General features: G+C 36.9%; 1 protein-coding gene across 7 annotated transcripts in view; it reads left to right on the forward strand.

The window, feature by feature from the left end:
* SENP6 (SUMO specific peptidase 6) overlaps positions 1–22,478 on the forward strand; it is a 117,410-nt gene continuing 94,932 nt past the window's right edge. For all 7 annotated transcript variants that reach the window (XM_006931853.5, XM_045057753.1, XM_045057755.1 and 4 more), the window contains exon 1: positions 1–198. In XM_006931853.5, coding sequence (XP_006931915.1) covers positions 147–198 — 52 coding nt within the window. In that variant the 5' untranslated portion in view covers positions 1–146. The remainder of the gene's footprint in view (positions 199–22,478) is intronic.

Below are 22,478 nucleotides of genomic sequence, written 5' to 3' on the forward strand. Positions count from 1 at the left end.
CCGTGGGAGCGCCGCCCCCCTGACGGCCGAGTTCTAGGCCCGCAACCCTGCGGCGGCTACCCTCCTGCGGCGCGGCCCCTCATCCCGGCAAGCGCGGCGGTGGTGTGGGCCATGGATTAAGAAGGAGGCGGCGTGGGAGGAGGAAGATGGCGGCTGGCAAGAGCGGCGGCAGCGCAGGGGAGATTACTTTTCTGGAAGGTACACCTATTTCTGCCCTTGCAGGGGATAGGGTGGGGGAAATACGGGGAAGTGTGGCCCTCCTGGTCTCCGGATATTCAGTTATTCGCACAGGGTGGGTTTGGGGGCGGCAGAGGTGCTGGGGGGGCGGGAGCTGCCCGGGCGATGGCTGGGAGGGAATGTGCTGCGAGCGCGCTGGGTTCGAGTCCGCCGGTGCGAGGAGCTTGGCTGGGGCGGACATGGCCGAGAGGGCGCGGGTGGATACTGCTGCGAGCTGGAGTCGGTGGGTGTCCCTTGAGAGTGCACGCGTTAAGTCTTTGACATTTTAAATTTTTTGGTGGTGGCCTAAAGAGGAGAGCGGATGGCAGTCGCATCTTGTTTGGTGTTGATGGAAAGTTTCAGATTGCTAAGGCTGGGTGAAATTGGGGGCCAATCCTAAGTAGGGAGGGGAGAGGTAGTTTTACTTGGGTATGTTTCATGTACGCTCTCTGCTCTTTCTGTTTCGCAGAGCTTCGGGCTTCCTTTTGCATCCAGTATTCAGATTAAGTCTGGCCATGTCTGATGTTCTCACGAAATGTTTTGCTAAAGATATTTTATAACATAATTTATCTGAAAATATAGAACGAGATTCGCAATGTCAATTTGGGGACGGTCACCAAAGCTAATAGACAAAGTTTGGGTGGTTCCATTTTTATTCACTTGTGAGGGAAAGCCAAACATTTGTTGTAGGTGGACTAAGTCTTAAGCAAAGCTGCGTGTTATTATTGTTGGGAATGGTGGTAATGGGTAACAATATTGGTTCCTTGCCCATATAAATACGGACTCTCAAATACTGATAAATCCGTTGTGACTGTGGACCAGGAACTTGAGTGTTTGCATTGCTCAATTTGAGTATGGGTTCAGTGTTTATCCCAAATTAAATATAAATTGTTTATAAACATGTTTAGAAAAATGAGCTTACTGTGCAGTGATTGTTAAAAAGGATTAGCTGGATACTTTCACAAAGTTGATTTTCATATACAAGATAAGCAATCTTTAAAAAAAATAATTGATCAGAAACATTTCTCAATTAAGAAAATATATCTTAACTGTGGTGTAGGTATTCTGTAAGAGGGTGTGGAGGGATAGGTATTGCCTTGTTTATGGTTTTATTAACAGCACCTGGAACAGTGCCTGGACTACAGTAGGTCCTCAATATTACTCTGAACAAATAGGGCCTAATAGAGGTGGATAGGGAAAGAGATCTTAATTTTCTTAATTCTTCCTTGAGTATAGCAAAGCAAAAAAACAAAAACAAAAGAAACACTTACATGGCTATGCAAGCCAGCCTTTATTTAAAAGTGATGGGAGTTTTGTATGGGATTCCTAGTGGGAAGATGTGGAAAGCTTCTAAGTTTTTCTGGGTTCATTTCATATTACCTCTGTTCTACCTCCATTCTTGTTTGGGCAGAATAGATATCTATTAGAGGCCGAGAGTGGTGCAACTTGTGTTACAGGTGGTGTTGTGTGCTGTTATTTTTTGTTTTGCTATTGGAACCAACAAAGATGTCTTACTGTTACTGATGCTTACTTAGTACATTCAGTATGCAGATGATTGATTATATTTTTGTACTTAGGTAACTTTTGGACTTCTATAGGCTTCTGGTTCAGTTTAAGTTCTAACTAGATGAACATAGGAAGGATGGAAAGAGCATAAATACAGCCAACAAATATTGGGCTGATTGTGAATTTCAAGCTATCGCTCTTAGTTGGCTCTAACTTAAGGGTCTAGGAATGTACAGTTATAATAATTTTGAGTTTCACCTTGTCTTCAACATTCTCATAAGGAAAGCAAATGGTAACTTGTTTAGAATATGAGCATAAGGGAAAGCAAGGATTTCAGTTTCTCATATCTGGTTTTCATATATTGTACTGCATTAATAAATAAGTAAAAATCCATTTAGAATAATTTAAAAAAAATTTAACGTTTGTTTATTTTTGAGCGGGAGAGAGAGGCAGAGTGCGAGCAGGGGAGGGTCAGAGAGAGAGACAGAATCCGAAGCAGGCTCCAAGCTCTGAACAGTCAGCACAGAGCTTGACTCAGGGCTTGAACCCACAACCGTAAGATCATGACCTGACCTGAAATTGGACACTTAACCAACTGAGCCACCCAGAAGCCCCTAGAATAATTTTACTCCATGTTTTCATAAAGTTCCCTTTTTCACTTTGTTCATGTCTACTCAGACCTGACGACCTACATAAAATGTCCCGCTGCCACACATACAAACCCATGGTATTCCCTTATTCTGTTTTATTTTTCATAACACTTATCACTTGATAAATTTGTTTTTCAATCTTACTAAAATATAAGCTCCGTGAAAATAGTGACTTTGTTTTTTCACCATTGTATTTCTTACTCTTGGAACAATTTGTTGTTAATGAAATAAGGTGGTAGCAGTGTGATAAAGACAGGAATATACAGAGCAATAAAGGAGTGGAAAAGCTATTTTACATAATATTAAAATCAGTAAACTCCCTCCCGAGGAGGTGACACCTGAATTAAGGTAACATGTTAACTATAGGACACTTCAGAGTATGGCAGAGAGGATGATGCCTGTGAAGTTTTGAGATGCTGTATGGTTCCATTTTTGAAACAAAAAGGAGGTCATTATGGCTGAAATGTAGCAAGCAAAGGAGAGAATGATAAGAAAGGGAGGCAGCAGATCTAATATTCAAGACGAATTTTTATTTCATTGTAAGAAGTGGGAAGTCATTGAAGAGTTTGGGGCTAAGGAGTGTCATGATATGATTTATCTTTTTAAAAAATCACTTTGGGTAGAATGAATTAGAGTAGAGGAATAGTAAAAGCAGGGACATGAGTTAGAATATTGGAGTAGTCTAAAATAGAGGGGTTAGAATAGATAAAGGGTGTTAAGAGGTACAAACTTAGATTATAAAATAACCCACAGAAGTGAAAAGTAGAGCATAGGGAATATAGCCAGTATTACTGTAATAATGTTTTATGGTAACAGATGGTGACTACATTTGTAGTGGTGAGCATTGAAGTAATGTACAGAATTGTTAAATCAATATGTTGCACACCTGAAACTAATATAACATTGTATATTAATTCTACTTCAGTAAAACCAAAAGAGGATCTTGGATTAGAATGGTAGCATTGGAGATTGGGGAAGAGTGGGTAGATTGAAGATATGTTTGGATGTAGAAGCTTACAGGGCTTCTTGGTAAATTGTATATTGAGGATCAGAGAATGGGAGGGATCATAGATGACCCCCAGGGTTTTGGTTGGAGGTTTTGGGAGTTAATTCCATTTACTGAAATGGAGGAGACTGGTAGTAGAGGAATGAGAAGTTAATAGTTCTGCTTTGGTTGAATTAAGTTTGAGATGCTTATTTGTCAATCATGTTCTAAATTATGTTTTATTTCCAAAGCGAGAGTCATACCCCTAGACTAACAAGCCTGTTCTATTTCCTTATAATGAAGTAAAATGTTAATTCTATTTCCTTTTCTGACTTCATTAGAAAAAAGGAGACCTACTGGCTACTATTGTACTTAATTTTTTAGTATAGTATCACACTGAAATTACTAAGATTTAATTAGGACCCAACTTGTATTGAACTCTTTTTTCTCTCTATTTCTTTCTCTTCTATTAACTTAAGGTTGTTTTATACCCTTTTCTACCTGTGATAATAGCATGGCAGGATTCTCTTTTCCTTCATTCATTCACCAGGTATTTATTGGACAACTGCAGTGTTGTAGGTACTATGCTGAGAGAGAGGCACAGTGTTGAAGGGGAAAAAGAAGTGGTTTCTCCATGGAGTTTCCAGTTGAGTGAGGAGAGTTGATGGTCACATAAACACACTTGTAAATGTAAAGTTACAGCTGTCAGGTACAACAAAATAAATTATTCATAATAACAAGAATTTGATTTAATTAGGGCATTTTGAAGGATGAGTAGGAGAAGGAAAGGTGGGAAGGATTTCTAAGCTGAGGAAATAAAATAGAGAAAGCATGACATGTTTAGGGAACTAAAAGGATAGTGTGGTACTGGCAAGGAGAGTGGTACAAGATGAAACTGGAGTTAACATTATCAGATTTGTTCCCAGAAAGGTCATTGGCTACCACATGGAAAAGGATGCTTTAGAGAAGAGCAAAAGATTATCAGCAAGATCAATTTAGGGCAAAGGTGATGGTAACTAGCTTCTTGTTTCTTCCTCCCCCTCCCCCTCCCCCTCCATCCCTCCCTCCCTTTCTTCTTCTTCTTCTTCTTCTTCTTCTTCTTCTTCTTCTTCTTCTTCTTCCTCCTCCTCCTCCTCCTCCTCCTCCTCCTCCTCCTCTTCCTCTTCCTCCTCCTCTTCTTCTTCTTCCTCTCCTCCTCCTTCTCCTCCCCCTCCCCCTCCCCCCCTTTATCTCCCCTGTGGAACCTTTAACAAATCTACTTGCTCTCTCATTTGTTCCTTTTTTTTTTATACTACACTTACTCAAATAGAGCTTTTTTCTCCCTTTTTTTTCCCCTTTTTCTTACCAACTAATTGCTTCACCATTATTTACTCCCATTTTTCCTGGCCTTACCTTTTGTGTACAAACACACATATACCTACGTAACTACTTTGTTTCCCTTTTTACTTTGGGTCCAACTCCTTTTGTGGACTTTGACCACTAGCTTGAAAAGCCTGATGCTGAATTATTGCTCTTTTGCCCTCTATACCAGCAAAATGTATTAAATCTCCAAATGAAAAATGTTTTCTATTTTCCCTTAACCATACTTTTATTTTACATATAAGTGTAATTCAGAACCCAATCAGTTTGTCAGTTTTACCGAGAACTGTAAATAAATACTTCATAGGATCTCTTGAACTAAAGCACAATTTCTTCTAAATGATTGGCATTCCATGAATATGAGCAAGGTCTTTAGTTTCCACCTGCTAAGTGGAACACACCACAAAGTTATCCATTTAGCCCTGTTTCTTCTTCTGTTGATAGGACTACTCTTAGAAACTGTATCACAGTATCATTCCTTATTTACTCCTTACTTAAGTGTGCTTATTTCCTGGTTTTATCCCAGTTGAGTTGATTTCATAAAAGGTATTATCATTAGAAATGTAATGAGAGTGTGAACTCAGAAGCTGGATTGCCAGGGTTCAACATTTGGCTCACCACTTTTGTGTTTTCATATCTGTGAACCAAGAATGGTAACTGAAGTTACCTCATAAACTTTCCATGAACATTAAATATGTTGATATGTTTAATAGAACAATTCCGGGCATATAATCCTGAGCACTATGTGTTACTTGGTATTGCTATATTGATTTTCTTAGTAGTCAGAGAAAAAGAACTTCCTTTTCTTGCTTTCCTTCTCTTTCATATTGCCTTTGTTTTTATTTGAATTCTAGTTTTTACTTTTCTTTCACTTACTACCTTTTTCTAGGTATTAGCTTGTTGTTTTTGGATTTTATTTTATTTTATTATTATCTAGTAAGTAATCTCTACACCCATCGTGGGGCTCAAACAACTCTGAGATCAAGAGTTGCATGTGCTACCGACTGAGCCCACCTGGCACCCATTAGCAGATTGTTCTTGATATTATAGTCAGAGAGGAAGGAGGAAATGGAATTATATAGTCTACATGTCTACATTTCCATAAGTTGATTGTTTCTGTTGCCATTACAAAACTATGTTGAGTATTTGAGGAAATCAAGAGTTGTAGAGGGGTTATATGATCTAGAACAACTTGGTGGGAAAATCAGAACTGGAGCTTGGCACCTGACATATATAATCTTAACTTCCTTCAGCATGTCCTTCTCTCTTCCTTCCCTCCTTTCCTTATCCCTTTGCTTCCCCACTCTTCCTCTTTCCTACTTTCCCTTTGAGAGGGGTCTAGACAAGAGAAGGAAAAATAATAGGGAATTATGGGGAATTATCAGTTATTGAAAAAGCGGCACTCTAAGAGGACAAGAACAAGAGCCACAGATCTCTTAAGGCTTAATTTCAGGAATTTCCCAGTCACTTCTGCCACATCTATTGGCAAAAAATGTCACAGAATCAACCCAGATTCAAGGGGAGGGAAGTAGACCACCATTCAGTGCCAAGAGTGGCAAAGAATTTGCAACCATCTTTATACAGCCACCTTTCTTCTCCCATTTACCTGGTATGTATATATTTTTTAATTCTTTTCACAAAGCCAAACAAAATATTGCTTAAACTTGAAAATGACAGTTCTTACGAGATCCAAAAGTTTCTAATTTCTTGGCAGTTGGAAGCTACAGAAGATGGAACAAAGTAGGCCACACAATTTGTAATTTGTTTCACAGGTATAAAGAGCAAAATAAACAGTCATTGGTTTGACTTCTCTTTGATCAGGGACTGATTCAAGAATTTCTGAATCCAGGTAAGCGTAAGTAAGAAAAGAGGAAGAATGTTAGAAATTTTTCTTTCCTTTTTTCTTTCACTTGGTGATGTTTGGGTCATGCTGGAGTTGTTATTGTAGTCTTTTTCATTTTCATTACCTGAACTCTTAGAAAACGTGGTCACACTATTTATGGTATTAAAAATTAAACACTATCTCCGTACAAAACACAACAGTTAATATACAAAGTCAAGGACAGCAGACTATTAATGATCATGATTATAACCCACTTAACTTGTATACTTAAAGTCCTATTGCTTGGAATGATGCAACAATGGATGGTAATCTGTTATTATGAACCGCAAATTATGATTGCCAACATCAGCTTAAAAAAAAAAAAAGACAACAAGTATGGAAGGTAGATAATCTATGCAGTATCTGTTTGATATTACAAATGGTTTTTCTTTAGCCCTATTCTTTGGATTATCTTAGGTTTTGTACTTTACATAATTTTCTGCATCCATCACCAAAAATTAGGACCCCTTTCTCCTGAGGATACAGGACTTTCATTGCTAAAATTGGTACAATCATTGGGGTCACATGGAGACGTTTAGACATTCTGCCTTGTCGCAGGTTAACAACAATTACCTTGAGGACATCTGAAGCTACAAGCTTGAGTAGCAATACAACAAACCATATTCTGATCTTGCTTTTGGAGGTTTTTGGCTATTTCAAATACATTTCATGTTTGCTTTTTAGTATGGTTTTTCCCCCCCTCTCATATTAACTGCATTATAGTCTTTGAAATAGAGTAGGGAGAACAACAACAAAAAAAGCCAGTGTGTGTGTCCAGCATATAGTAAATTCACTTCTTCATTTTTTGCAAAGATTGAAACCAAATGGCAATCTAATGAAGAGCTAGAAATTCCCTGAGACCTGTTTGTAGACTATGTAATAACTTTGTTGTCTTTCCTCATTCAAAAATCTGCAAGCTTTCTACCCCACTACCTCCTGTATATGAATCTGCCACTAAATTGTGAAAACATGGTGAAGATACTACCTCTTCACCATCATGACCTCTGTTGACTCTGCCTCTATAACTCCTATGACCACTGTTTGGATGAAGTGGAATTCCAAATATTTTGGCATTCGATCTTTCTTCAGCCTAGGTTGGTCTCCATTCTATAATATCATAGGAGATTTTATCAAAGAATGATTTAGTTTTGTCATAATAGCGATTAAGTCTGGGAGTCTTCATCAGCATTTCCTTCCCAGTTTGAGTACCGACTCTTGAGTCTCCTTTGTCTTCACCATTTACAAGCTTTGCCTGTTTCTCAGGTTTACCGTCTAATTTTTCTGTCAGTTTTTTCCTTGTTGAATTATGCATTTCATGTTCAGAATTAAAATGTCATTGGTCCATCTCCCTGGATACTGAATTCCTCTCTTACCCTGATGATCGTCTCACCTTTCTTTGGCGCTGTTTGTCTCTTACAGTCATTTCTGAGTTGTTCATTTCCTGACTTTGGAACTTTGTGTGCATCAGCTTGAGATAACTGAATTTTTAGAGATAACTGAATTTTTTCTATCTTGTAAAGATAGAACCACCTGTATTACTTGGGGATAAGATACCACTGCTTGATATTTCTGTTCTATAGAAGATCAAGGAGCTTCCAGAAACACCAGTAGCACCAAACAGCTGCCTGATAAAGACCTTGGACAGAACTAACTGTATGCTGGCATCCTGCCAAAAGGTCTGTAGAAATCCACTGAATGGAACAAAGAAGTAGATAAACAAAGAATACTGAGCAGTAGTAGCTCCATCCTGATGCAAAGAGTATGTGGTTTTGGTGACTCCTGAGAAATCTAATTTAATATCACTCCCAAGAATATAATATATTTAGACTTCATTTTGAGATAGTTTTGGATAATCTATTGGTCTGTTTTCTGTTCAAAAGTACAAAGGCTTTATAGATTAAGGATTTGAGAAAGTCACCTCAGCTGGGTGATTCTTCCTTACATAACATATGTCCCTGGTCTGGAGGTTCCAAGATGGCTTCATTCAAATGTCTTGACTCTAGTAGATGTGGAAAGGTGGACCCTTCTCTTTCCATGTAGTGTAAAGGCCTCTTCACCTGGTCTCTTCAGCAGGGTACCTGTAACATGGTGCTTGGAGCTCCAATAGAACTGTCTTTGGAGGATCCTGACAAGTTCTTAAGAAAGACTGGGGCGATAGTGCTACAGAGCCACCTGAAATTGCTTTATTGAGATTTTCTGACATTGACATTTAATTCCTCTTTATATTTTACTGCTTTTACATTTGTCAGTTGCAGAAGTTTCAAGTTTAAAAAAATTATCCTATTTTCATTATTGTAAAACGTTATGGTGATAGTTTAAAAGTTATTAGGAAATATTTTATATCTATGTGAAATATGAAGAATAGTATAGCAAAAACTCATGTTCTGCTTACTAGCCGAAAGAAAACATTACCAGTATAGTAGAAGCTGGGGTAAACCCTATCGTTTTTGCATCCTCCTACCTCCAGGGGTAACTACCATTCTTAATTTGGTAGTTATCTTTCCCATGCATTTCTTTGTACTTTCCTCTTTATGTATGTATCTCTAAACTGTGTGTGTGTGTGTGTGTGTGTGTGTGTGTGTGTGTGTGTGTGTGTGTCTGTGTGTGCGTGCGCACCCACACGTGCGTGTGCACGTGTAAATTATCTTGCATGGTTTAGAATATGAGTTATGTTCTGTATTTTTCCGCAACTTGCTTATCATTCTTACAGCATTGTTTGAGGGATTAATATTGATAAGAACTTCCATTTTCATTGTCAATTAGTATCTCATAGTATGGATATACTACAGTTTATTTATACATTCCCATTTGTAGAAGTTTAGGTTGTAGCCACCTTTTTATTATTACATACATTGCTACTATGTATACCTTCATATGTTTCATATTGCTACTATGAAATCTTTTAAAAGTACATTTCCTTGTTCGTGTGTGTGTGTGTGTGTGTGTGTGTGTGTGTGTGTGTGTGTGTTTCTGTAGGGCAGAGGTCAGCAAACTTTCTGTTTAAAGGGCCAGATAGTAAATGTTTTTACACTTTGCAGTCTGAACACTCTCTGTTCCAATTACTCAATGCTGCTATTTTAGTAAGAAGGCAGTCATAGATGAGACATAAGTAAACAAATGTGGCTGTGTGCCAGTAAAACTTGATGGACACTCAAATTTGAATTTTTTTATAATTTTTATGTGTTATGAAACATTGTTTTGATTTTTTTTTCCCTTCAACCATTTAAAAATGTTAAAGCCATCTTAGCTTTTAGGTCTCATAAAAACGGGCAGTAGCCCATATTTAGCTGGGCCATACTTCACTGACACCTGATCTAGTGTATCCCTTAAGCGATGGAATCATTGGGTCATGTACAGTTCCAGCTTTATGTAGATATTGTCAAATTGGTCTCCAGAGCGGTTTGATTAACAGTTTTTAAATTTTCCAGTTATACACATCATCACCCACTTCATAATGTTTGATGTTTTAGTTTTTGCCAGTCTGATGGGGTTATCAGATGGTGGTTTTAATTTATAATATTCTGGTCTGTAGTGAGATTATCTTTATTGCTCATTAAAAAACATATATATTCCTGGGTACTTGGATGGCTCAGTCCATTGAGCATCTGACTTTGGCTCATGATCTCATGGTTCATGAGTTACAGCCTTAGGTCAGGCTTCGCGCTGATAGCAGGGAGTCTGCCTCCAAGTCTCTGTCTCCCTCTATCTGTGCCCCTCGCCCGCTGGCACACACTCTTTCTCTCTCTTTCTCCTTCTTTCGAAAATACTAAAAATTAAAAAAAAAAATACTCCTTGTTCATTGAACATTCAAAAAATATTGAGTGCCAAGCTGGAGCTAATCCCTGTTCTGTGAGCTTCGGGCTCTTGAGTAAAGTAAACAAAATATACTATGAGTTTCTTTTTGTGCTTTTGTTTTTGTGTGTATGTGTTTCTGTTCTTAATTCATTCATCTCTTCTGCCTAAAATAGGCATTCTCTTGGAATTTTGGAGTTCTATATTATATACTCTGGATAAAAAACTTTCACTGAATTTATGGATTAAACATACATCTTATGAAATTATTACTTATTTTTTAATGAATAATTTTGTGAACAGAATTTTTTATTTCTATTTTTTATTTATTTTGAAAGACAGCGTGCATGCAAATAGGGGAGGGGCAGAGAGAGAAGGGGGTAGAGAGCGCTCCCAAGCAGACTCCGTGCTGTCAGCACAGAACCCGATAGGGGACTTGATCTCACAAACCGTGTGATCATGACTGGAGCCGGAATCAGGAGTTAGACACTTAACAGAGTGAACCACCCAGGAGACCCTTGAACAGAATTTTTTAATGTAATGTAGTCATTTGTTGTTTTTTTCCCCAATGGCTTGTGCTTTTCGTGATGTAAGAAATCCTTTGGTCTTATTGGTCCTTTGTATTATAACTTTTTTGTTTTATTAGTTTTATGGCAGCAGGAGAATGCCAGTCAGGTATACAGGCTGGGTTAACAGAATTTGGAAGTCTATTTATAGTGTATATATTATGTTTTCTTTATACTGAAAAAGTATTTTAAAGACTTTATTAAGTATTTGTAAGTCTTATATTATAAGGGATCAATATCTAAAATATATAAAGAACTCCTACAACTCATTACCAAACCCCCCAAATAATCCAATTAAAAATGGACAAAGGGCTTGAATAGACATTTTTCCAAAGAAGACATACAGATGCCAACAGGTACATGAAAAGGTGCTCAACATCATTCATCATTCCACTTCTGGGAATGTATCGAAGGAAACAATGTCAGGGGGGAGATGGATGGAGGGATGGGTGAAATAGGTGATGGGGATTAAGGAGTACACTTGTGATGAGCACCAGGTGTTGTATGGAAGTGTGGAATCACTATATTATACAAGTGAAATTAATATTACACTATGTAAAAACTTAAGAAAAAAGTACCAAAAAGATAGCTGCACCCAGATGTTCACAGCATTATTTATAATAGCCATGACATTTAAAAAGCCTAAGATCCGTTGACCAGGAATGGATAAAGAAATAGTCATATACATACTGTCATATACATACATATAGTCATATACATACATACATACATATATATATATAAACATATATATATATATAGTCATATACATACATACTGTGGAATATTACTCAGCCATAAAAATCAAGGACATTGGCAATTTGAGACAACATGTATGAACCTTGAGGGCATTATATTAAGTGAGAGAAGTCAGAGAAAGACAAATACTGTATGATTTCACTTATATGTGGAATCTTAAACAGATCAGATTTGTGGTTATTGAGGCAGGAAGTGAGGTGAGGGTTGGGGACTTAGAGAAGGTGGTCAAAAGGTACAAACTTCCAGTACTGAGGATTTAATGTACAAAATGATGACTCTAGTTAACATCTGTATGGTATTTTTTTTTTAAGTTGTTGACAGTAGATCATCACAAGAAAAAAGTTCTCATGAGTTCTCTTATGTGATGAGTTGTCATCACCAGGAAAATAACTTTTTGTTTTGTATCTCTATTAAGTGTTGGATGTTAACTGAACTTATTGTGGTGATCATTTCACAATATATGTAATTCAAGTTATTATGGTGTACACCTTGAATTTATACAGTGTTATATGACAATTACATCTCAGTGAAATTGGAAAAAAAACCAAAACAGGCTTTTTTTTTTTCCCTAACCGTGCAAAGTATTTACTTATTTATTTTTTTAAAGACTTTTTTTTTAAGAGCAGTTTTAGGTTCACAGCAAAGTTGAGAGGAAGGTACACAGATTTCCCATGTACCTTCTACTCCCACATGTGCATAGCCTCCACCCATATCAATATCTCCCAACAGAGTGGTATATTTGTTACAATTGATAAACCTACATTGGCACAGCATAATCACCCAAAGTTCATATATATAGTGTAATTCACTCTTGCTGTTGTATATAATTTGTGGGTTTGGAGAGATGTATAATGACCTGTATCCATCATCATAATATCATATGGAGTATTTTCAGTGCCATAAAATTCAGTGCTCCACCTATTCATTCTTTAAACCTGCCTCCCCCAAAATACTCTTGGCAAGTACTGATCTTTTTACTGTCCCCATAGTTTTGCCTTTTTCAGAATGTCATATAGTTGAAATCATATAGTATGTAGTTATGCATTTAAGTTTTCTTCATGTTTTTTCATGGCTTGATAGCTCATTCCTTCTTAGGGAAATAATATTCCATTGTCTGAATGCACCATAATTTATCCATTCACCTACTGAAGGACACCTTAGTTGTTTCCAAGTTTTGGCAGTTAAAATAAAACTGCTATAAACATTTGTGTGTAGATGTTAGTGTGGATGTAAGTTTTTAACTCCTTAAATACCAAGTTAAATACCAAGGAGTGTATTTGCTGTATGGTAACAGTATGTGTAGTTTTGTAAGAAATCCCAAACCGTACCATTTTGTGTTCCCACTAGCAATGAGTGAGAATTCTTTTTGTACATCCTTACCGGCAGTTGATGTTGTCAGTATTCCAGATTTTAGCTATTTTAATGGGAGTGTTTCTCATTGTTTTAATTTGCATATCCCTGATGACCGATGATGTGGAGCATCTTTTCATGTGCTTATTTGTCATCTCTATCTTCTTTGGTGAGGTGTCTGTTAAGGTCTTTGCCCCGCCCCTTTAATGTTTATTTGTTTATTTTGAGAGAGAGAGCATGCATGTGTGCAAGTGGGGGGAAGGACAGAGAGAGAGGGAGAGAGAGAGAGTATCTTAAGCAGTCTCCATGCTCAGGGCAGAGCCTGACGTGGGGCTTGATCTCACAACCTGAGCTGATATCAAGAGTTGGATGCTCAACCAACTGAGATATCCAAGGCCCCTTCCTTTTAAAAAAAATTGTAGAATAGTTGACACACGGTGTTACATTAGTTTCAGGTGCATAACATAGTGATTCCACAAATCTATTATGCTCACCACAAGTGTAGCTACCGTCTGTCCCCATACAATGCTCCTATGGTACTATTGACTGTATTCCCTGTGCTGTGCCTTTTATTCCTGTGATTTATTCATTCCACAATAGAAGACCTGTATCTACTCCCCTTCACCCATTTTGCCTGTCCTGCAACCCTCCTCCCCTCTTTTGGCCTATTTTTCTCCTCCTCCCCCTTCTCCCCCCTCCTCCTCCTCCTTTTTTAACAAGCAGGAGGGGCAGAGAGAGAGAGAGAGAGAGACAGAGAGACAGAGAGACAGAGAGACAGAGAGACAGAGGATCTGAAGTGGGCTCCGTGCTGACAGCAGAGAGCCCGATACTTGGCTTGAACTCACGAACCACAAGGTCATGACCTGAGATGAATTTAGCCGCTTAGCTGACTGAGCCATCCAGGTGCTCCTTGGCCCATTTTTAAATTTGTTTTCTTTTTAAAAAGACTTTAAGAGTATTTTGTATATTTTGGATACAATCCTTTATCAGATGTGTGTTTTGCAAATATTTTCTCCCAGCCTGGTTTGTCTTCTCATTTTCTTGATGTTGTCTTTTGCATAGCAGAAGTGCCTAATTTTAATGAAGTCCAGCTTATTAATTCTTTCATGGATTGTGCCTTGGGTGTTGTATCTAAAAAGTCATTGTCATACTCAAGGTTATTTAAGTTTTCTCTTATGTTACGTTGTAGGAGTTTTATAGTTTTCCATTGCAATCCATTTTGAATTAATTTTTTTGAAGGATGTGAGGTTTGTGTCTAGAGTCATTTTGTTGCATGTGGATGTCCAGTTGTTTCAGCACCATTTTTTTGAATAGACTAACTTTTCTTACGTTGTATTGCATTTGTTCCTTTGTCAAAGATCAACTAATTATGTTCACGTGGGTCTGTTCTGGGTTCTCTGTTCTTTTCTACTGATTTGTCTATTCGTTTGCCAACACCACACTGACTTGATTACTGTAGTTTTATAGTAAGACTCAAAGTTGAGTGGTGTTAGTCTTCCAGATTTGTTCTTCATAAATACTGTGTTGGCTATTCTGGGTCTTTAGCCTCTCCACATAAATTTATAATCTGCTTCTCACTATCTACAAAATAACTTGCTGAGATTTTTATTGCAATTGCATTAAATCTGTAGATAATGTTGGGAAGAATTGGTAACTTGACAATATTGAGTCGTGCTATCCATGATATTTAGTTCTACTTTGATTACATTTATTGGAGTTTTGTAGTTTTCCTTATAGCTCTTGTACATATTTTGTTAGCTTTACAGCTAAGTATTATATTCTGGGGCATGCTAATGTAAGTGGTATTGTGCTTTTAATTTCAAATTCCACTTTTTTATTATTGGTATATTGGAAAGCAATTGACCTTTTTGTATTAATCTTATATTCTTCAGACAGTATAATTACTTCTTAGTTATGCATTTTTTTTTAAATTTTTTTTTTTCAACGTTTATTTATTTTTGGGACAGAGAGAGACAGAGCATGAACGGGGGAGGGGCACAGAGAGAGGGAGACACAGAATCGGAAACAGGCTACAGGCTCTGAGCCATCAGCTCAGAGCCTGACGCGGGGCTCAAACTCACGGACCGCGAGATCATGACCTGGCTGAAGTCGGACGCTTAACCGACTGCGCCACCCAGGCGCCCCATTTCTTTTTTTTTAATTTTTTTTTTTTAGTTGCATTTTTTTTTTTGATGGATTATTTTGGATTTTATGTGGAAATATCATCTCTGAACAAAGTTTTATTTCTTCTTTCCCAATCTATAGCTCTCTTTTTTCCTTCTCTTGTTTTATTGAATTAGCAAAACTTCCAGTGCGTTATTGAAAAGGAATGATGAGAGGTCATTCCTCCCTTGTACCTGATCTCAGTGGAAAAGCTTCAGTTTCTCACCATTATGTATGATGTTGGCTGTAGATTTTTGTAGATGCTCCTTATTAAGTTTAGGGAGTTCCTCCGTATTCCTCGTTTACTGAGTTTTAAAAATCATGAATAGGAGTTGAATTTCATCAAGTGCTTTTTCTGCCTCTATCGATAGGATTGTATGACTTTTCTTTTTCAGCCTATTGGTGAAATGGATTACATTACTTTTTGAATGATGAACCAGTCCAGCAAAGCTGGGACAAATCCCATTTGGTCATGGTGCATAATTCTTACACATTGTTGGATTCAATTTGTTAGTAAATGTTTCTATCTGGTTTGATGCTAGGGTGCTGTTGGTCTCATAGAATGCTTCTATCTTCTGAAAGAGATAATAGAGAATTAATACAATTTCTTCCATAAATATTTGGTAGAATTCACTAGTGAACCCGTCTGGGCGTGGTGTTTTCTGTTTTGGAAAGTAATTATTGATTACGTTTCTTTGATAGAAGCTTATGTAGATCATTTGTTTCTTTTTGTGTGAGTTTTGGCAGCTTGTATCTTTCAAGGAAGTGGTCCATTTCATCTGGGTTATTAAATTTGGATGTGGAGTTAATACTATTCCTTTATTCTTTTAATATCTATGAGATCTGTAGTGATGTTCCTTTTTCATCTGTGATACTAGTAATTTGTGTCTTCCCTCCCCCCGCTTTTTTTTTTTTAAGTTTATTTATTTTGAGAGGGAGGGGGAAAGAAAATCCCAAGCAGGCTCCATGCTGTCAGTGTGGAGCCCGCTACAGAGCTTCATCCCGAGAACCATGAGATGATCAACTGAGCTGAAACTAAGAGTTGGATGCTTAACTGAGTGAACCACCCAGGTATCCCTGTGTCTTCCCTCTTTTTAATTAGCCTGGCTGGCAGCTTATGGATTATATTAGTCTTTAAAGAACCAGATTTTGGTTTTGTTGATTTTTTTTTTGATTGATTCCCTATTCAGTTTCATTGATTTATGCCCTAATTTGTATTATTTATTTTCTTATGCTTCAGTTTTGAACTGCTCTTTTTCTAGCTTCCTAAGATAGAAGCTTAGGTGATGTAGTTGAGATATTTCTTTATACGTGCTTTCAGTGCTATAAATTTCCCTGTGTATACTGCTTTCACTATATCTCTCAAATTTGGTAAGTTGTGCTTTCATTTTTATTTAGTTCAAAATATTTTTAAATTTGTTTTGAAGTTTCTTCATTGATCCATTTGTTATTTAGAGGTGTTTTAATCTTCCACGTATTTTGGAAATTTCCATTTGTTGATTTCTAGCCTTTCACTTATAGATTTCTAGTTTAATCCTGTTGTGATCTCAGAGCAGACGTGTGATTTCTGTTTCTGTAAATTTGTTAAAGTGTTTTATGGCTCAGAATGTAGTCTGTCTTAGTAATCGTTCCATGTGAGCTTGGGAAAAATGTGTATTTTTGTGTTGTTGGATGAAGAAGTGGTCTGTAGATGTCCATCATCTCCAGTTGGTTGGTGGTATTATTGAGTTCAACTTTGTTCTCAGTGATTTTCTGCCCACTGTCATAGTCCATTTCTAATATAGGAATGTTACAGTTTCCAGTTATTATAACAGGTCTTCTGTTTTCTTCTTGGAATTCTATTAGATTCTGCCTTATATAGTTTAACACTGTTGTTAGGTACATACATATTAGGGATTGTTATGTCTTCATTGAAAATTGACTCTGTTGGGGTGCCTGGGTGGCTCAGATGGTTAAGCATCCTACTTCAGCTCAGGTCATAATCTCATGGTTCATGGGTTCAAGCCCCTCATCGGCCTATGTGCTGACAGCTCAGAGCTGGAGCCTGCTTCAGATTCTGTGCCTTTTCTCTCTCTGGCCCACTTGCACAGGTGTGCTTTCTCTCTCTCAAAAATAAATATTAAAAAATTAAAGAAAATTGACTCTGTTAACATTATGTAATGCCTTTCTTTATGTCTAATAACTTTCCTTGCTTTTACATCTGCTTTGTCTGAAAACATAGCTACTCCTGCTTTCTTTTGATTATTGTTAGTGTGGTATATCTTTCCCCATCTGTTTACTTTTAATCTGTATGTGTCCATTTGTTTATTTAGTGTCTGAAGTATGTTTCTTGTAGATGGCATATGGTTGGGTCTGTTGTTTGATCCACTTTGACAACTCTGTCTTTTGATTGGTGCACCTAAACCATTGATGTTCAGAGTGATTATTGATGTAGTTGGATTAATGTCTACTGTATTTATTAAATTTTTAAAAATTATGTTTTTAATTTTTAAAGAAATTTTTAGAAGTTAAGAGAAGGAGAGAGAGAACACACAAGCAGGGGAGAGGCAGAGAGAGAATCTCAAGCAGGCTCCACACTGTCAGCGCAGAGCCCAACGCTGGGCTCTAACTCAGGAACTGTGAAATCATGACCTGAGCCAAAATCAGGAGTCAGGTGCTTAACTGACTGAGCCACCCAGGTGCCCCTAAACAGTATTTGTTACTGTTTTCTGTTTGTTGCAAAGTATTTGTTTTGTGAATTATATTTATGATTTTTAAATGTTGATTCTTTTGGAATAAACTCTGCTCTATTAGTATATATTTTTCTTTACATATTACTGGATTTGATTTGCTGATATTTTATTTAGGATTTTATATTTGTCTCCATGAGAGAGTGGTAATTTTCCTTCCTTGGGTGTCATTGTCAGGTTTGGAATCCAGATACTCTTACTTTGCGAAGTCAGTGCAGGGTATTTCCCCTTCTTTTATTTTCTGGGAAAATAAATGTGTTGCTCTTTCTTAAAAGCTTGAAAGAAATTACTATAGGGGCACCTGGCTAACTCAGTCATTAGAGCATGTGACTCTTGAACTTGGGGTTGTAAGATTGAGCCCCATGTTGGGGGTAGAGTTTACTTAAAAAATAGGATGAAATTACTTACTGTGAAATAAAAATAACCTGTATAAAAAAATTACTAGAGGGGCGCCTGGGTGGCGCAGTCGGTTAAGCGTCCGACTTCGGCCGGGTCACGATCTCGCGGTCCATGAGTTCGAGCCCTGCGTCGGGCTCTGGGCTGATGGCTCAGAGCCTGGAGCCTGTTTCTGATTCTGTGTCTCCCTCTCTCTGTGCCCCTCCCCCGTTCATGCTCTGTCTCTCTCTGTCCCAAAGATAGATAGACGTCGAAAAAAAAAAAAAAATTACTAGAGAGGTCTTTTGGGCCTGAATATTTCTTTATGGAAATACTTGTAATAATTCAGTTTCTTTTATTGATGCAGCAGTGTTCAAATCTTCTTGTGTCAGTTTGGTAATATTTGTGCCCTTGTAAGTATTTAGGTGTGTTTTCTCTAGTCAACTAAGTCAGTGCCTCCCCATCCATCACGTTTTCATCTTTCAGTTTAGTTACATCTCTCATTTACTGTTATCTCCTTTTTGCTTTTCTTTTTGTTCTTAAGGGTTTCTACTTTTTCTCCTCTCCTTCCTTTACTGTCATTTTAGTGAAGCATATGGAGAAAAATGCATTTATTTGATGTGTGATACTTACTGGGATCTCTTCTTAACCTTTATCTCTTCTTCCACTTAATTTTGTAAGTGGAGTTTAGTGGACATAATTTTCTATTCTCATTATTACTAACATCTATAGCAGGATATTGAAATGTGAAATGCTCTCCAGGACTTTTAAGGATTTAAGGTTTTGCTCCTACTGTAAGTTGCCCTAAACTCATGTTTTAAAAATGTGTTTGTTTTTTCTAACTTATTTTTTTTTTATTGGCAGTAATCACTTTCTCGAGGTTATTGTTCTTTTATTTATACATTTAGAGGTTCTAATCTGTTGATTGTTCTTTCATTTATACATTTAGAGGTTCTAATCTGTGGATTGGGAAATCATATGACTAGATGTGTTAGAATTGTGTGTTTAGAACCCTAGTTCCTTTAGTGCATAAATAATAAACATTTCTTGACTTTTTGCTGCCTCGTGGCCTTTTTGCCTAGTTGATGGATACTAGTTGCTCGATTATGAGTCTTCATTAGCTTAGAAATCATTATAGTTTAATTACCTTTTCTGTCTTGGTAGCATAACTTTAACCTAACCATCTTTTTTTTAAAACAGGTTCATTTTACTTTTGATTTTTTAATGTTCTTTTTGGGGAATAATTTTAAATTCATAGACAGGTTTCGAAGATGTCATAGTTTCTATATACTATTCATTTTTTCTTAATGTTGGCACCTTATATGATCATAGCACATTTGTTAAAAACTTGGAAATTAACATAACTATAATACTATTACCCAAACTACAGACTTTATTTGCACTTCCCTGGTTATTTCACTAATGTCCTTTTCTTATTCCCAGGTCCAATCCAGGATACCGCATTTTGATCGTTACATCTCCTTAGTCTCCTCTGATCTATAATAGTTTCTTAATCTTTCCTTCCTTTTTAAAAGCATACTAGTCAGGTATTTTGTAGACTGTTTCTCAGTTTATCTGATGTTTTCTCATGATTAACTGGCATTATGGGTTTTTGGGAAGAAGACCACAGAGCTGAAGTGGCATTTTCATCACATCGTATTAAATACTACATCCTGTGAATAAGACGTCACTTTTGATTTTAACCTTAATTATGGCTGAGGTAGTGATTGTCAGATATCACTGTCAATTGACTTTTTTCCCTTTCTGTAGTCGATGCTTGTAAGTGAGTTACCAAGTCCAGTCTATACTGAAGGGAAAGGGAATTAAGTTTCATCTCTTATAGGAAAGAGTTTGTGCATATATCATTTGGAATTCTTTTTTAAGGAAAGTATGTCCCTTTTTCCCATTTAGTTATTTATTCATTCAGTCATTTATGTCAGTATGACTTCGTGAATATTTGTTTACTTTTGGGAGTTATAATTCAATACTGTTGCTTATTTTTGCTAAAATTGTTTCACCCTTGTTCAACTATTGGGAGGTTCAGTTTGGCTTCTGTAACCTTTTGATATTCCCCCATCTTTTTTTTTTTTTTTTTTTTTTTTTTTTGGAAAAAGAACCTCCTTATTTACTAGTATACAGAATATTCCAGGTTTATCTTGTATTTTCCCTGCCCCCTCCTTAGAATCAGTCATTTCTTCTAGGAGCCTGAGCTCCGTTTATTAGAGAATGATATTTAAAAATCAGGATCTGGCTGTAAGTGTACTTGTTGCCGCTAGGCTGTCACTGCTTTTTAGACCTCTCAGAGAAGAGAGCCTTAGTTCTGTATACTAACCCATGCTACAAGACATGCCTATATTTGTTCTTTTACCTATCTGTATATATGTCAAACAAATATGGATTCATACTGATATCTCTTTCTCTAGTACCATTAGAAGAAACAGAGTTCATTCTGGTTTTCTTTTCTGTTGCTTATTTGTAACCTCTTTCTCTGACAGGGAGAAACCTTGCATCCATTATATGCTATTATTTGTCCAACCCCAGTATACATGTAAAGAAGTTTCAGATTTGCTCATAGTGACTTCTTCCTTCCCATTTCATAATTTTGGTTGTGAACTCCTATTCTTTGAAACTCTTTTTGAGGCTGTATTGAAATTTTTAGAGAGGATTTATATTTGATTCTGTTAGTCACATAGAGGCTTTTTGCAGGGTGGGGCTTTAAAAATGGTTTTTTATTGTAGCAGAAATATACATAACAAAATTTACAATTTTAACCATTTTCAAGTGTACAATTTAGATTGTCATTAAGTACTTTGATAATGTTGTACAATAATTACCACCATTCATTTCCAGAACTTTTTCATCATCCCAAACAAAAACCATATGCCAATTAAAAAAATAACTCTCCATTCTTTTCTTTCTCCAACCCGTGTTAACCTCTGTCGCACTTTCTGCTTCTGAATTTGCCTATCCTTGATACCTAATATAAGTGGAGTCATACAATATATGTTATTTTATGGCTAGCTTGTTTAACTCATTGTAATGTTTTCAGGGTTCATCCATGTTGTAGCATGTATCAGAATTTGATTCCTTTATGGCTGAATAATATTCCTCTGTGTGTGTATGTATATGCATATATACACAGAACATTTATTTATTCATCTTTTGCTGGACATTTGAGTTGTTTTCACCTTTGGCTATGTGATTAATGCTACTATGAATGTTGGTGTGTAAGTATCAGAGTCCGTGCTGTCCCAGTTATTTTGGGTACAAACCTAGAAATGAGATTTCTGGAACATAGGGTAATTCTGTTTAACTCTGAGGAACTGCCGAACTTCCCATGGTGGCTGCACTGTTTTACATTCCCACCAGCGATGCACAGAATTTCCAGTTTCTCCACATTCTTACCAACACTTACTATTTTATGTTTTTTAAAAATAATGGCTATCCTAATGACTGAGTATCTCATTATAGTTTTGATTTGCATTTTTCCAACATCTAGTGATACTCAGCCTCTTGTGAGACTGTTTTAATTATAGACTTTCCTGGGTCCTGTAGGTTATGGTTATGAAAATTCTGGTCCCAAACCTGAGTAATTGTGAGCTTGTGGTTAGGAATTCCCTAACCATGAGATAAATACACTTTGTCATCAGTTTAACCTAAAAACCCAGAGCAAAGGAAAGACATCAGAATTATTCCTACTTTCTTTCAGTTTCTTTTTTTCTCCTAGTTCACCTAATTTTAAGGTTGCCCTTCAGATCTTCTGGTCATCAGTTTAACCTCTCATCTTGCTGGCATCCCAAACTTGATCTTAAAGCCCAGGATCTAGGCCATCAGGTTTTTGACTCTGAGACAAATGCCAGCTTCAGAACTCATTTATCTCTCAGTTCCCACTTTCTGGTTGTTTATGGTTTCAGAGGGTTTTAGCCACCCACTTAAAATTTTAGAACTCGTCATGAGTATATGTGGTGTTCTGATCTAGAGGATTTTCCTGGACATTGAGTTCACCATATTGTCATCGCAGAAAACACTGATTTCTCTTCTGTTAAAAGGCAGAGATGATTGACTGAAGTAAAGAAAAGGCTAGTGTCTGGATATAGTTCTCATAAATGATTTATAAACAAAATAACAAAGTAACAGGTAGTAATT

The sequence above is a fragment of the Felis catus genome, chromosome B2 (assembly GCF_018350175.1).
Source record: "Felis catus isolate Fca126 chromosome B2, F.catus_Fca126_mat1.0, whole genome shotgun sequence".
NCBI lineage: Eukaryota > Metazoa > Chordata > Mammalia > Carnivora > Felidae > Felis > Felis catus.